The 17,556-nt window shown below is 39.3% G+C and overlaps 1 protein-coding gene across 1 annotated transcript in view; it reads left to right on the top strand.

The window, feature by feature from the left end:
- The first annotated feature begins 1,473 nt into the window (after nt 1-1,473).
- LOC135108196 (glutamate receptor 1-like) overlaps nt 1,474-17,556 on the top strand; it is an 80,532-nt gene continuing 64,449 nt past the window's right edge. Inside the window, exons 1-3 of the mRNA XM_064018971.1 lie at nt 1,474-1,538; nt 2,663-2,763; nt 16,534-16,624. Coding sequence (XP_063875041.1) covers nt 1,491-1,538; nt 2,663-2,763; nt 16,534-16,624 — 240 coding nt within the window. The 5' untranslated portion in view covers nt 1,474-1,490. The remainder of the gene's footprint in view (nt 1,539-2,662; nt 2,764-16,533; nt 16,625-17,556) is intronic.

Raw genomic sequence — 17,556 nt, 5'->3', positions numbered from 1 at the left:
TTTTACTTAACTGTTTGGTAGAGGGAGACAGACGTATTTGAAATTATGTTTTATCTCGACAAATTTATTGAGAAGTTTATTGTACTTGTATTGTTTTATTGTGTCTGCTTTATCATCTTACGTACACGATTGTAAATAAGAAAATTTTGTCAATAAGCTAATAATAATATGTCCTTTACTAATAATCTTGACCGAAAACCTTACATTTCATCTATAGCTAAAGCAGTTTCCTTGTAGTTAGGTGTTCTGCGTCGTCTCCGCCAGTTTCCCCCGCCTCCAGGATACTATGTACAGGGATCTTATCCATGGAGATGTTTCACTCACACTGTTATGCTAAACAGGATGGAATCAAAATTCGTCTTATCACCTTTCCTGAAAATGACCTTTCAGCCCCTCTCTCATTGCTGCAGTTTTGCTGTATTTTACCGCTATTTTCAAGCTTACTGCTCATCTGATGATACTAACTTCATTCCTCTCCTCCTCCTGCTGCCTTGCTGCACAAGGCTTTTTACTTTCTCTCATTCCCTATTCTATCCGCCACCCTAATGGATGAGTAAACCAGCATTTACATTTTTTGATCCCTTTCACTGGTAAACTCTGGAACTCACTGCCTGCTTCTGATTTTCTCACTTTCTACGACTTGAACTTTTCTAGAGGGAGGTTTCAAAACATCTCTAATTTTGGTTAAACCTTCTGGCTCTCCTTTATCGACTGGCACCTGGATTGGTTTATATATATATATATATATATATATATATATATATATATATATATATATATATATATATATATATATATATATATATATATATATATATATATATATTGCTCATGGCCACTTTCCCTCACATGAATAAAAAAAAAAAAAGAAGAGAGGGAAAATAGCGTCGTTCCCAAGATGATACTTCCCAAAACATAGATAAGGTGCGTAGATTTTTTTTCTCTTTGCCTGATGATGGCCACCAGTAATGATCCAACATTTTAACATTTGGTTTGATAACACACAGATGACGTAAAGGATTTTTTTTCTCTAGCAGAATGATTTATTTGTATAAAATTAAGTCATTTGGTGAATTTGGCAGTATTTCCAGGGGATTCCGAAGGAAGAAAGGTCATGGATATTTTTTTTTGTTTTGACAAAGGACAAACTCGGATCCTTACCGTCATATTGGTGAATGATTTTCCCACACTGTAATTTCACTACATAACTTTTGAGCATTAACTAATGTGATAATTTTTGTTTTGCTTGATATTTCTGAACTTCATTACCTACCAAGGAATGTTGAAAAAAAAAAAAAAAAAACTATATGGCAGCTTATCAACTTCCGCCCAATTTGACATTTCAAATTACATGGTATTAACGAATTCCATTATGTGTTTTGAAAGCTCTGAAAACATTTCGCGATGGGAAATAGTTGATATTAACTACTATATAACATCAGGTCTTTGAATCAATTTGTGAGTGGTACCTGTGCACGCCTGTTCGAAGTATGGAAGGAAGAGGGAACGAGACATGCATTCGAGTTGCCTGCGTTATGGTAAGTTTATCTTTTTTTGAAAAAAAAAAAAATAATAAATTCCTGTCGTCGTGTTATTGTGAAAAAAATTACATATATATATATATATATATATATATATATATATATATATATATATATATATATATATATATATATATATATATATATATATATATATATATATATATATGCATATGTTGTCTGACCATTAACTGTGGACGTAAATAGAGGGTCGTTGACGACATAGGATTATGAAAGGTTTATAAAGTGTTAAATATAGTCATTTAAGAGAGGACAGCCCAAGACAGAAGTTGCGTGTAACGTAAAAAAAAAAAAAGTGGGATCCTCATAAGAACAACAGGAACAATAATAATAATAATAATAATGATGATAATGATAATAATAATAATAATAATAATAATAATAATAATAATAATAATAATAATAATAATAATAATAATAATAATAATAATAATAACAAAAATAATAATGATAATAATAAAGAAAAAATAACAATAATAATAGGTTGCTCTACGTAAAAAACGTATCATGCACGAGTAGCTCATTTCTACTGAGTACCTATCGTTATATGTGGGGAACAGTAGATTACAAAATAAACCTGACTTATCGTTATAGTTCTCCGGAACTAGCTTACTGGTTTATCATTTAAATAATATTTCTTGCTGAAATAGGTTGAAAAAAAAAAAATGAATGTAGCAGTTTATAAACTAAAAAAAAGAAAAAGAAAAAAAACAAATGTAAATAAATTGCTAAAACAAATTGACCCAGTTATTCCATCTTTCGTAGCTTATCTATGTTTATTTTAATCAATGTGTTTATTCGTAACATATAATGCTCGAGAAAATTCAGATTTCGATAAAATTTGAAAAAAAAAAATATTATAAATATTTAAAAATACTATGTTTATGAACTTTTGTATACTATTATTGAAAGCAAATCCATTTCTCTTAAGTATTATATATATGTATATATATATATATATATATATATATATATATATATATATATATATATATATATATATATATATATATATATATATATATATATATATATATATATATATATATATATATATATATATATTCACTATTGATATAGTGAATATTTTCTTATCACAGTTCATGCCACACATAATCGTCAGTGCCAGCAAGACGAATCCTGTCGTGAATGGCACTCTTCTGGAATTTTTTGAGGCTGTTGGCAGGACAATTGGCCGATGGTTAGTGAATGTTTTATGTTTTTTTTTTATTGCACTTATACATTAAATTTCTTATTATAGTTATTGAATTTAATACAGGAGATCATGACTAAAGTAGTGATAGTAACTGAAAAGAAGTAAAAGTGGTAGTAATTGTAAAGAGGATTATGAGTTTCGAGAGATGTTAAAGTGGGAGGAGGAGTGGGAAGAGTAAGAGATGAGGAGAAAGAAGAGGAGAAAAAGGAGAACAAGAAAGAACAAAAAAGCAAATAATATGATTCCACTGTACTCGCTTGAATATGGTACTCCGCTTTACTGATAGTCTTTGCTAATGTCGCTAACCTTTACTTCGGCAGAAACATTTCATATAGGTAATCCAGGATTGATTTTTCAGTACTATTATTTATATAATTACTTAGTCATATCGTCCGATTGAAAGCAGGTGGTAATTGTAATATATGAATGAAAAGACGAGTTCATAATAGTTCCTTTTATAAATAAGAACTGGATAAAATAGATTGCAACATCATAAGATCATTACGATAATTATTCCCAGTGAGATCTAAACCGCAGGATCAGGGGTGCTGTGAATTTATCATTAAACCCAGCTGTGACCTCATTGAACGTTTCCCTTTGTGTCTCACAACACAAGGGGGAAGTCACAGCTGCCCTCTAAAGACAACTCTCCTCCTTCACACAAAACTACATGCACTTAATAACACACACACCCCGCACTCTAAAAATCAAAATTGTCATGGCGACTCCTACACCAGCCTTGAAGGCCCCATCTGAGGAGGGGACCACAAATGTCCCCAGGTCGGACTGCCCATCTGACAACGACCCTAAGTGTCTTCACACCCCCCTCTTCTTCATTAACTTCTGCAACATTCCCGGTCTAAGATCTAATTTTCAATTTCTAGAACACCACCTCTCCTCTTCTAAACCTCATCTTCTTTTCCTCACTGAAACTCAGGTATCTCAGGTGGCTAATGTCAGGCAACTGACATTAGCCCCTTTTCTGTTCCCTCCTACTTTTCTATCCTCATTTTCAATCCAAAGCAACAAGAAAGCAACCCAATGCAAATCACAATCCGCATCTTGCGATTTCAAATCGCAAAGATGTTGCGACTTAACCTGCTCTCGTGCTCACGCTCTTAAATCTTCCGAGTTTTCCACCATCGGGCTACGACTACAGAGTTACTCTCAAACTAAATTTATCTGTGTTGTATACCTCTCACCTAACTCCTCTGACTATAAGAATATCTTTGACTACTTAACTTCCAAAATGGAGCACATTCTGACTCTCTTTCCTTTTGAAGAGATCTCCATTCTTGGAGACTTCAATGTTCACCACCTTCTTTGGCTTTCCTATCCCTTCACTGACCATCCTGGTGAACTAGCTTTTAACTTTGCTAATCTTCACTACCTAAAGCAATTGGTGCAACACCCTACTCGTATTTCTGACCGTCTTGGAGATACGCCCAACATTCTTGATCTTTTCCTGACCTCTAATCTTTCTGCTTATGCTGTCATCCTCTCTTCCCCGTTGGGCTCCTCCGATCACAATCTCATATATCCTATCGCTCCAATCCCTCCTCAGGATCTCCTTAAGCGGAGGTGCTTCTTGCGTTTTGACTCTGCTTGTTGGGGGGACCTGAGGAGGTATTTTGCTGATTTTCCTTGAAATGACTACTGCTTCCTTATCAGAGACCCATCTTTGTGTGCTGAGCGCATAACAGAGGTGATAGTGTCTGGCATGGAGGCGTACATTCCTTACTCTTTTTTTTGGACTAAACCCTCCAAACTCTGGTTTCACACAGCTTGTTCTCGTGCTATACATGATAAAGAGGTAGCCCACAAATGGCCTTTCATCATCAGAATCTCATGCACTTTATATTTCTGCCCGGAACCATGCCAAGTTTGTTCTTCAACTAGCCAAAAACTCCTTCATTATGGAAAGTGTCAAAATCTTTCAAGATTTAACTCCCCTCGTGACTTCTAGCCAAAAACATCTCTAATAATTTTGCTTCTATCCCTCCTTTATTTCAACCGAATGGCACCACTGATATCACATCTATCTCTAAAGCTGAACTCTTTGCTCAAACCTTTGCTAAAAACTCTTCCTTGGACGATTCAGGGATTGTTCCTCCCTTTTCTCCACCCTGTGACTACTTTATGCTACCTATTAAAATTCTTCACAATGATGTTTTCCATGCCCTCGCTGGCCTAAACCCTCGGAAGGCTTATGGACCTGATGCGGTCCCTCCTATTGTTCTCCGAAACTGTGCCTCCGTGCTTGCACCTTGTCTAGTCAAACTCTTTCAAATCTATGTCTCAACATCTACCTATCCTTCTTGCTGGAAATTTGCTTACATTCAGCCTGTTCCTTAAAAGGGTGACCGCTCTAATCCCTGAAACTACCGTCCCATTGTTTTAATTTCCTTCCTATCTCAAGTTTTTTAATCTATCCTCAACAGGAAGATTCTTAAACATCTATCAATTCACAACCTTCTATATGATCGCCTGTATGGGTTCTGTCAAGGCCGCTCTACTGGTGATCTGGCTTCCCTTACAGAATCTTGGTCATCCTTTTTTAGAGATTTTGGTGAAAGTTTTGCTGTTACCTTTGATATATTAAAACTTTTTGATAGAGTCTGGTACAAAGTTTTGATTTCCAAACTAGCCTCCTACGGCTTCTACCTTTCTCTCTGTAACTTCATCTTAAGTTTCCTTTCTGATCGTTCTATTGCTGCTGAATTTATTACTAACAGCGGTGTTCCTTAGGATTCTGTCATGTTACCCACTCTAAACCAGACTTTCTGTCCTATCCAATCCTAAGCTGATGATACCACCCTGTACTTTTCCACGTCTTTTCATAGTTGTTCAGCACTTCAGGAAGTAAATATTTCACTCAGGGAAGCCACAGAACGCCTGACTTCTGATCTTTCTAAAATTTCTGATTAGGGCAGAGCAAACTTGGTATTGTTCAGTTTTTTCAGTAGTTCTTTCATCTATCAACGCACTGTACCCCTTTTCTACACTGAAAAGTCTGTCTGTCCTTTACTTATAATCTGAACTCGAAACTTCACATCTTATCTCTAGCTAAAACAGCATCCATGAATTTAGGTGTTCTGAGACGTCTCCGCCAGTTTTTTTTCACGCTCCCCCCGGCTGCTAATTCTGTACAAGGGCCTTATCCGTCTATATATCGAGTATGCTTCACACGTCTGGGGAAATTCCTCTCATACCGCTCTTCTAGACAGGGTGGAATCAAAAACTTTTCGTCTCATCAACTCTTCTTTTCTAACTGACTGTCTTCAACCTCTCTCTCATCGCCGCAGTGTTGCATCTCTAGCTATCTTCTACCACTATTTTCATGCCAACTGCTCTTCCAAGCTTGCTAACTGCATGCCTCCCCTCCTCCTGTGTCCTCGTTGCACAAGACTTTCTTCTTTCCCTCTCCCTTATTCTGTCTACCTTTCTAAGGCAAGAGTTAACCAGTCATTCACGCCTTTCTCTGGTAAACTCTGGAACTCCCTGCCTGCTTCTTTATATCCAGCTTCCTATGACTTAAATTCCTTCAAGAGGGAGGTTTCAAGACACTTATCCTTCAATTTTTGACTACCGATTTGGACCTTTTTTTTTTTCTATTCTCTCTATTCGCAAAAAAAAAAAAGTAACGAAATTAGACAGACAAAACGTTACAGAAAAAGTCACAACATAACATTTATTTTAATGGTTCGATGATTGTTTAAACCAATTTAAAACATTACAACGGTCAAACTTTAAGATTAAAACAAAAACATTTAATATTAATACAGTTTTCAGTTAAACAATCCTAAGCTAAAATACTAGATAAACCAGTTGACACATCTACCGTTTATTTTAACATTTAATGGAACACAATGCAACGTTTGAACAACCTTTTCTTCTTTACCGTCAGTCAACATGTAAGTTATGCAATCGCTAATGTATTCAGATATTTTGAGGTTTAACACGTCTTTATGCTTGCGTGCCAACAGCATTTTGTTGCATGTTGTTCTCTCTGCAGACTCATCTCTTCGAAACCATTTGATGAACCGCTAAACTGATGGGTAGTAGTTTCCTACAAAGCTGTAAAACTACTACTCCAGCTTCACAAAACTTATTTACTCGGCAGTATCCACTGACGGTCGAAGCAATTCAACAAATCTTCCACTTCATAAAGATTTTCTGACAAATGGATTTTCTGGCAGACTGACTCGAAGATACTGATCTGTTTTGAGGGTTCAATCAAGGTTTCATGTGTTATTTTATAAATCGGCGAGATACATTTAAGCAGCAGTTCCTGTTTGTCTGCCATCTTGTACAGAAAGGCGTTTCCATCCTAAGCTTCCACATTCTTCGTTAATAAAGGAGTTTACTTATACCCAAGCTCTAATTAACTACAGTAACAAGACATCATATGATGTCTTCTTCGATGTCTTTAAGTGGCTAGTGGTCTGCAGAGTGGCCACGTGGAAAGTCAGTCTCAGAGTTCTTGACTCTCTTACGATCGATTTTTATGCTGAATCTGCACTTAAACTTAATCTCCAAGTACATTTAAGAACATAAGAACCTAGAAAGTAAGGGAAGCTGCAAGAAACCACCAGGCTTACAGTCCCTGTATAAAATATATCTACCTATTTACACCTATCATCCCCATCCATAAATCCGTCAATTCTTCTCTTAAAGATCCCTAATGTTTTAACACTATCAACTTGATTTCTGAGTCCATTCCTTTCATCTACCACTCTCATCTGAGAACCAATTTCTTCCTATCTTTTTTTTTTTATTGTTCAAGCTTTTTTTTTTTTTTTTACGTAGGAAGGACACTGGCCAAGGGCAACAAAAATCTAATAAAGAAAAAATGCCCACTGAAATGCCAGTCCCATAAAAGGGTCAAAGCAGTGGTCAAAAATTGAAGGATAAGTGTCTTGAAACTCCCTCTTGAAGGAATTCAAGTCATAGGAAGGTGGAAATACAGAAGCAGGCAGGGAGTTCCAGAGTTTACCAGAGAAAGGGATTAATGATTAAGAATACTAGTTAACTCTTGCCTTAAAGAGGTGGACAGAATAGGGGTGAGAGAAAGAAGAAAGTCTTCTGCAGCGAGGCCGCGGAAGGAGGGGAGGCATGCAGTTAGCAAGATCAGAAGAGCAGTTAGCATGAAGATAGCGGCAGAAGACAGCTAGAGATGCAACATTGCGGCGGTGAGAGAGAGGCTGAAGACAGTCAGTTAGAGGAGAGGAGTTGATGAGACGAAAAGCTTTTGATTCCACCCTGTCTAGAAGAGCAGTATGAATGGAACCCCCCCAGACATGTGAAGCATGTTCTGGTTGCTGATCCTAAGAATATTGCTTACGTCTCCCTTGCCATAATCCTTATACCACATAAAGACTTCGATCAGGTCCCCTCTTAACAATTTAAGAACATCAATCTCGCCTCGTAAGGAATATTCCTCATCCTCTGTATCCTTTTAGTCATCCTTCTTTGTACTGATTCTAATAGACCTCTATTCTTCCTCTAATGTGGGGACCGGAACTGCACAGCGTAGTCTAGATAAGGTTTGACCAGCGCCAAATATAACTTTAACATTACTTCTGGCCTTCTACTTATACACACTCCTAAAAATGTATCCTAATACCCGATTTTGCCCTGTTTCTGGCCTCTATGCTTTGCTTTCTTAGACGGAGTTCAGAGTTAACTATAACTCCTAAATCGTTTTCGTACCATAAACCTACCAGAGTTTCGTTATTTATTGTGTGGGTTTCCTCTACCTACGCTAAGTACTTTGCATTTGTTGATATTAAACTACATTTAACATCTGGCCGTCCATTCTTTAATCCTATCTAAATCTGCCTGCAAAGCGATGGCATCCGATTCTGATCTAATTAATCTATCTTCATGTCATCCGAAAATTTACTAATATCACTACTAATTCCAATATCCAAGCCATTGATATATATTAAAAACAACAATGGTCCTAATACTGATCCCTGTGGCACCCCACTAATTATATGACCCGACTCGGATTCAAAGCCGTTTATTACAACTCTGTCGCCTGTCGCTTAGCCATGACCTTATCCGGCCTAACACCTTCCCATCTATCTCGTGTGCACTAACCTCTCTCAGGAGCCGCTGATATAGGATATAGATATAGGATGGCATAAGTATCAGCATTATCTGCTGGCACGTACACTTTACTGTAAAAACTTAAAACGGTCGTCAGGCAAGACGACCTTGTCGTGAAGCCATGCTGTGACTGATTTACCAAATTATGTTTGTCTAAATGCTCCCTAGTGTTCTTCGCTATTATTGACTCCATTATTTTACCCACAACAGAAGTTAAGCTGACAGGTCTATAATTGGACGTTAAAGTTTTATCTCCTTTCTTAAAGATAGGTACTACGTTTGCCTGCTTCCACATTATTGGTACCTCGCCTGACTCAAGTGTTTTCCTAAAGACAGAAACTAACGGCTCACTAATAAACTTTTTGCATTCCTTAAGTACTGTGGGATATATTTCATCTGGTCCTGGTGTCTTGAACTTTTTTTAGCCTATATATCTCCTGTTCCACCATCTCCTTAGTTATGGAAATATGTCACCTTCTCATTCTCATCTCCTCTAAACATATGTTCACTATTCGGCATATTCTGCATGTTTTCCTGGGTGAAGACAGTTAAAAAATAATCATGCAGAATTTAAGTAATTTCCTCCCCAGGACTGACCAGCTCCCCATCTGCTGCCTTTAATGGATCTATAGCTTCCGTATTCTTGGTCCTATATACCTAATAAAATCCCTTGTGATTCGTCTTCGCTTGGCTGGCTACCTTTAATTCATAATTGCCTTTAGTTTTCTTCGTTAACTTCCCTACTGTTCTAACTAATTCATCGTATTGTGGGATTAAAACCTCTTCCCCTGCCTTTAATCTCTTATATATACTTATCTTCCACCCTATATAGTGGTTTAACCTAACAGTCATCCATTTATGGTAGTTTTTCTGTGATCTTATTGCTCTATAGCTGATGTTTGCTAACTGTAATGTATGCAATTTATCTACGAAACATTTATACAACTCATCTACATTTACTTCACCTAATCCTCTTATCTCGGCCCCTTCCATCCTCGCCAGTCCTTCATCTATTCGCCTCGATCTCATATCTCCCATCTCAGCATAACCTAATCCTCCACCATACTCACACATATCTCCCCCTCTCTCCCTCCTCCGACCATTCCGGACACTTCTTTCTTCCTTGCCTCACATCACCTCTCTCATCATGGCTTATCTCTCTCAACTTCGTCCCGGACCTGACCTCACCCTACGTCCCAGCAAAACATATTACATGCTATTTACCAATAAGCCCATAAATATACTGCCACCTCTGTTTTATCATGATAAGATTATTAATAGAACTAATCACCATAACTTACTAGGAATAACCTATGATGAAAATATGACTTTCAAACCACACATATCAAATCTCATGCTGAAATTATCCAGGATTGTTTCCCTCCTGTACCAGATTAAAGATTTAGTTCCACAATATGTACTTATAATTTTATACAATGCACATGTTTTACCACACTTACAGTACTGCATACCTATCTGGTGCAACACCTATCCAACACACCTGATACCACTCTTCAGATTGCAAAAAAAAATAATTAGAATCATAACATTCAGTGACTATTTTGCTCATACACAACTTCTTTTCAAAGAGACAAATATATTGAAGTTATTTGATATTAATAAAGTGCAAATTGGAATTCAGATGTACGAACAAATTAAAGACAAAAACAATACAGCTATAAGACATCAACATAACTATCCTACACGTGCTCGAGACAACCTCTCCATACCACTTCACCACCTAACGATATTTCAACATTCATTATCTTATACTGGCCCAAAAACATGGAATTCGATTCCAGAACACATTAGATTATTACCCACAATACTTTCATTTAAAAATTTAAATTGCTATTCAAAAATATATTTAATCTATGTTTTAACTCATGCAAAGTATAATAAAGTGTTTCAAGTGTTTCAAGTGTTTCCGTTTCCAGTCAACTCCTTGGAGGTACCTTTTAAATCCCTCAAAATCTGCTTTCCTAAAGTCAGGTATTTTACTAGTGTTTTTGCTTCTAAAAATTTCCTCACATTTTAATATGTACCTAATTTTCCAATGGTCACTGTTACCTAGCGGTCCTCCAACCTCTACCTGCGTGACTGCTTCCTCCCTGTTAGTTAGAATTAAATCTAGAATATTGTTCCCCCTTGTGGGTTCTACGATTACCTGTTTTAAAAAATTATCCTGAATTGCCTTAAGAAATTCCTTAAGAAATTCCTTGTTATCCATCATCAGGCTCCAGTCGATACTCCTAAAATTAAAATCTCCTACCACACATACCTGACTGTACCTGCCTGCTCTATTTATTCCCTGCCATAGTGTGATGTTTATTTCCTTTCTACTGTTCGGTGGCCTGTACACTAATCCCAGTAGTACTGACTGTGATCCTTCCTTAATATCTGCCCATATCGACTCTGTTTTGCTATTTGTTTTAATTATATTGTTAATACAGCACTGTAATGTGTCTCAAACGTATAACACGACGCCGCCTCCTCTCCTATTTTCCCTGTTTTTATAAAATAGTGTATATCCATCTATCTTAACCTCTAGACTAACTACTTGTCCTGCTATATCTAACCAAGTTTCTGTTAAAGGAATGATATCTTGGTTCTCTACACACGCCATTCCTCTGAACAATTCTATTTTATTTTAAAATACTTCTACAATTTGTGTAATGAACACTTGAGCTATTTATCACCTTTTCAGAGCTAGTTACCTTTCTAGATTTAATTAATTTGACCTTCATTTTGACCTCAGAATCCCTTCCTCCCTCCTGACTAACGAAAAAAGCGCTGGAGTGTAATTATCTCCCGCTCGAGTGTTCCGGCCAAAACCCGAACACCCTGGCGTGATAAATGCATTCCATCTCTGGCGTACAAGGTGTCCCTACCATAGAAGAGGTCCCAGTTATCGATGAACGTCCATCCATTACTCTTACAATGATTCGCGATCCTGCGATTCACTGCAATAGCTCTGACAGCCACTCAGCACCAAATCTCCTCCTCGGCAAAACGCCCCATACCACAGGGATCCCTACCTTGTCCCTAATACTATCCAAAGCATGCCTAAACCTCCCGAACAGCTCCTCACTCCTGACCTTACCAAGGTCATTCCTTCCTACGCTGAGAAAAACAATGGGCTTGGTCCCATCATTTTCCAAGCACGTAACTAGCCTATAAGCTGCCTTCCCTATCCCAGCACCTGACAAACATACCCTCAACCTACGCTTCCTAGCTCTGGCACAAAACACACTATCCAAGTGCCTAACCTGACTATCACCAAGCACAAGCACTCTACCTTGGGGCAGGCTAACTACGTCTGCCCCCTCCTTTTCCTTGTCTCCTGCCACGTCCACCTCCTCCGTTACTCCCTCCAGCACACTGAAAGGGTTCTTCGTCTCCACGCAAGGCGCCTTGAAAACCTTCAACCTCTTGGCGCCCCTGCACACAACCGACCACTGCTCCATCGCCTCACTAGGTAAGGTGACGGTAGGGCACGACCCTCCCACAGGTGATGCGACCCTCTCACAGAACTTAGCCTGCAGGTCTGAGATCCTCTCACGAAACTCAGCCTGCACCTCCGAGATCCTTCAATGGAACTCAGCCCTCACCTCTGAAACCTTCGCAACGAAGGGCTCGAGAACAGGAGAGCTAACACAACCAGAACACTCAGCAATACAAGGCGCCATGTCTATACTAGCCAGCTATAGCGTCAAGTCACTGCTCACTAAACGCGTCTGTTCGCTAGGAACCCTGACTTCATTATTTCGTCCCCAAGTTAAACTGCTCTTCTGGTATCGACCCTATGTATCTTGGCACTCCCCTCAACTTCGCGGTCTTAAGTAAAGGACAGACCGAGAATGTTCAGTGTAGAAGAGGGGAACAGCTGAGTATCATTGAAGAAGAGAGAATAGTTATCTGGAAGGCTGTGTAGAGTTGACAGATAGAGGAATTGAGTTTTTGAGGCTTTGAACAACACTAAGTTTGCTCTGCCCCAATCAGAAATTTTAGAGAGATCCGAAGTCAGGCGTTCTGTGGCTTCCTTGCATGAATTGTTTACTCCCTGAAAGGTTGGACGCCTAAGAAAAGTCGTGGAAAAGTGCAGGGCAGTATCATTAGCATAAGAAGTTTGGTTTACAAGATCACTGATGAATAATAGGAAGAGTGGGTGACAAGACAGAACCCTGAGGAACACTGTCTACCACAGCAGCAATAGAACGATCAGAAAGGAAAGTAGATGAAGTTACAGAGAAAAGGACCGAATCTGTAGGGGAGCAATTTGGAAATGAAAGCCTTGTGCCAGACTCTATCAAAAGGTTTTGCTATGTCTAAGGGTAATGCAAAAGTTTCACCAAAATCTCTTAAAGAGGACTAAGTAAGGGAAGCCAGAAGATCACAAGTAGAACGGCCTCGACGGAACACATACTGCCGATCAGATAGAAATTTTATGAAGTGACAGATGTTTAGGAATCTTCCTGTTAACGACAGATAAAAAAAAAATAAATAAATAAAAATAAATAAATAAAATAGAGAGTGGCAGGAAATTAAAGTAATAGGACGGTGGTTTGAGGGATTAAGACGGTCACACATTTTACGAACAGGTTGAATGTAGGCAAACTTCCAGCAAGAAGGAAAGGTAGATGTTGACAGACAGAGCTGAAAGAGTTTGACTAGGCAAGGTGCAAGCACGGAGGCACAGTTTCGGAGAATAATAGGAGGGACCTATCAGTAGCACTGATGGAATAACAGGATAGGATACGAAAGCAAGGCAATCATCGGAGGAAACCAATGGAAAGAACAGTATGATAAAAGAAATTAAACTGTCAGAAGTTCGGAAAAGGTAAAAAAAAAAAAAACACACACACACACACACACACACACTGGTTACTAACACACACACACACACACACACACACACACACTCATTTCGTTTCTGTTACTCTTCCATCTAACCAGAGATCTGTATTCCATGCCACACCCAGACCTCTGATCAACACTTCAATGTTGACGGGACACTTCATAATGCTTCCTGTCGTTCCTCTAACAAGCCTACACAGCTCTCTTATTTTTCCATTCATCTCATCATGTTTATATAACGCATTCAAAGACGTTAAATTTATTCACCTTCCCCATCCTCTCTCTCACAGTTCCAGCCTGCTGATTCATTCTCATCTAATTCCTCCATAAAAAATAAAAAATAAAAAAAAAACATGAATGTGTATTACATTATCATTATTCCATGTTAGTACTTTTCCACTCTCACAATTCATCTCAATGTGTCTCTTTCCATTCTTGAATTTTTTTTTCCCTAGGTTAATTATCTTCCATATTTTCTACTCTTAATACAGATTCAAATACTGAATACTCTGTTCTTTTCTTTATTAATTATACTAATTATTTTACATACATAGTGTAATTTTTCCTTAAGTCCCTGCTAACAGAGAAGATCCTGATGCTCTGCAGTCTCTACCACAAAATTGATACAGTTCTCTCTAGCAACATCATAGGTGTAGCTGCATGCATAAATATTTCCATCTCTCCATTGCTATCAAACATGCAGATTATATACAATAAAAGAGATATAATTGTACGAGCATCAATTTTACGTATGTACTTAGTACATATTTCATGTATGCTTCTCGTATGTATGTGTTGTTTATTATTATTCTTTATTTATGTGTATTGTTATAATTATTAAGTATTCTATTTTCAATGGGTCTACTTAATAACTTTTTCCTATATACTTGTGAATATGTGTAAATGAGTATCAATTTGCCTTTTCTTTATTTATATGAAAGATGTATAGTTGTATATATGTAGTTACAAATTAATTTTTGTTTTTACTGGTAGACAAATCACTAGCAGGCCAAGCATTCTTAACCATCACATTAGCGTAATTATCGCTTCACTGTTTTCTGCTCCTCAAATTTTTAACAATCATTAATCGGTATTGTTAGCTATCAACAATGACTCCTACTAATTCTTCATGGAGAGAGAGAGAGAGAGAGAGAGAGAGAGAGAGAGAGAGAGAGAGAGAGAGAGAGAGAGAGAGAGAGAGAGAGAGAGAGACATGTTAACCGGAGCTTGGCCACTAGTAGCTCCACCTGTGTTCACTTCATGGGCTAGACATCACCATCTCGTGGAACAGTAGTTCAAGGATTGGCTGGGAACGACTCATCATCCCAACTTCACACAGACTCCACTCATAGTACTGTCCGTTACACTCGCCACAGCAACACCCTCCAGTCGACACACCTCGCCACGGCTATGGCCACCCCCCACCAGTCAACCTCGCCACGGCCACACCTACCAGTTAACACATCTTGCCACAGTCACACACTCCAGTCAACACACCTCGCCAAGGCCATGGCCACCCTCCACTAGTCAGCCTCACCATGGCCACACCTACCAATCAACACACCTTGCCACAGACACACCCTCCAGTCAACACACCTCGCCATGGCCTCACCCACCAGTCAATACATCTCGCCATGGCCATCCCCACCAGTCAACTCACCTCGCCACGGGCTCACCCACCAATCAATACATCTCGCCATGGCCATCCCCACCAGTCAACGCACCTCGCCACGGGCTCACCCACCAGTCAATACATCTCGCCATGGCCATCCCCACCAGTCAATGCACCTCGCCACGGGCTCACCCACCAGTCAATACATCTCGCCATGGCCATCCCCACCAGTCAACGCACCTCGCCACGGGCTCACCCACCAGTCAACACACCTCGCTACGGCCACACCCACCGGTCAACACACCTGACCACGGCCTCACCCACCAGTCAACACATTTCGTCACGGCCATTCCTACCACTCAACACACTTCGCAACGGCCTCACCCACTAGTCAACACATCTCACCACGACCACACCTAACAGTCATCACACCTCGCCACGGCCATCCCCACCAGTCAACACACCTCATCACAGCCATCCCCACCAGTCAACACACCTCATCACAGCCATCCCCACCAGTCAACACACCTCATCACGGCCATCCCCACCAGTCAACACACCTCATCACAGCCATCCCCACCAGTCAACACACCTCATCACAGCCATCCCCACCAGTCAACACACCTCATCACAGCCATCCCCACCAGTCAACACACCTCATCACGGCCATCCCCACCAGTCAACACACCTCATCACAGCCATCCCCACCAGTCAACACACCTCATCACAGCCATCCCCACCAGTCAACACACCACGTCACGGCCATCCCCACCAGTCAACACACCTCATCACAGCCATCCCCACCAGTCAACACACCAAGCCACGGCCACACCTAACAGTCAACACATATTACATATAAAAGTCGCATCGGATTGTGCAATGATAATAATATGCTTAATGTGATTCTCTTTTTTAAACTAGAAAAAAAAGAAAAGACATGGGTGGCAGGAAAAGAAGAAAACCATAAACGAAGTTACATCCTATTTTTCTTTAAGGAACCAGACCATTGCTACCTGTACTATTTGAACAAAATAGTGGTATTATCAGTAGTAGTAACCTCGAGAGAGCAAGATTTGAAAATAGCACCAGAAGAATTTATTATTATAAGTTATAGTATTAAAATCATTCGAGTCTTAACTTTACTTAAACGCTGGAACGTTTATGTTTTCCAGCATGCAATACATCTCTGAACCAACTAACGAAGGAGGGATTCTGCTTCCAAATGGGACGTGGACTGGAGCTGTAGGACTTATACAGCGGGAGGTATGTGTGTGTGTGTGTGTGTGTGTGTGTGTGTGTGTGTGTGTGTGTGTGTGTGTGTGTGTGTGTACTTTCAATCTGTAATACCGGTGGAGCTTCTTATACCTTTCTACAAATATAGCTTCTTTTCAAAGACGTCTTTGACTCTAATACATCTCCATATCTCCATATTTTTTTTTTTTTTTCGAATCAATAAATATAAGATGCAGATTTGTTTATTTTTATGTCTCCATTATTTGCTTAAATAGAAAATTTGCATCCGCCGTGCCTTTCCCTGGCATAAAACCAAATTGTTCCTTACTTATTGTGATATCCCTAAGTGTTCTCTTTTAACACATACACACACACACACACACACACACACGCCGCATAGTGTAGTGGTCAGCATGCTCGACGCGCAACCGAGAAGGCATTGGGTTGAGTCCTGGGCAAGACGAGACAAGTGGACGAGCCTCTTAATGTGTAGCCCCTGTTCATTTATTATCAAGTAGGTACGGGATGTAAGCCGAGGGGTTGTAACCTCGCTGTCTCAGTGTGTGGTGCGTGAGTGGTCTCAGCCCTAACCAAAAAGATCAGTCAATAGGAGCTCTGAGCTTTTTTCCGCAGAGGAACGGCTCGTTGGGTGACCAGCAGACGACTGTAGGTAAATGGCAAACACACACACACACACACACACACACACACACACACAATTAATATTTTTTTTTTTTCTCCTCCTCTCTTTCTTTCTTAACATCAACACCATGTTTACTTTCGATTTCTCAAAAGTATCATCACAATCTCTCTCTCTCTCTCTCTCTCTCTCTCTCTCTCTCTCTCTCTCTCTCTCTCTCTCTCTCTCTCTCTCTCTCTCTCTCCGTTTAAATAGATAAATATATAAATTGATAGTTACACACACACACACACACACACACACACACACACACACACACACA

Source organism: Scylla paramamosain, chromosome 16 (genome assembly GCF_035594125.1).
Source record: "Scylla paramamosain isolate STU-SP2022 chromosome 16, ASM3559412v1, whole genome shotgun sequence".
In the NCBI taxonomy this organism is placed as follows: domain Eukaryota; kingdom Metazoa; phylum Arthropoda; class Malacostraca; order Decapoda; family Portunidae; genus Scylla; species Scylla paramamosain.
This window is presented reverse-complemented; position numbering and strand designations above follow the sequence as displayed.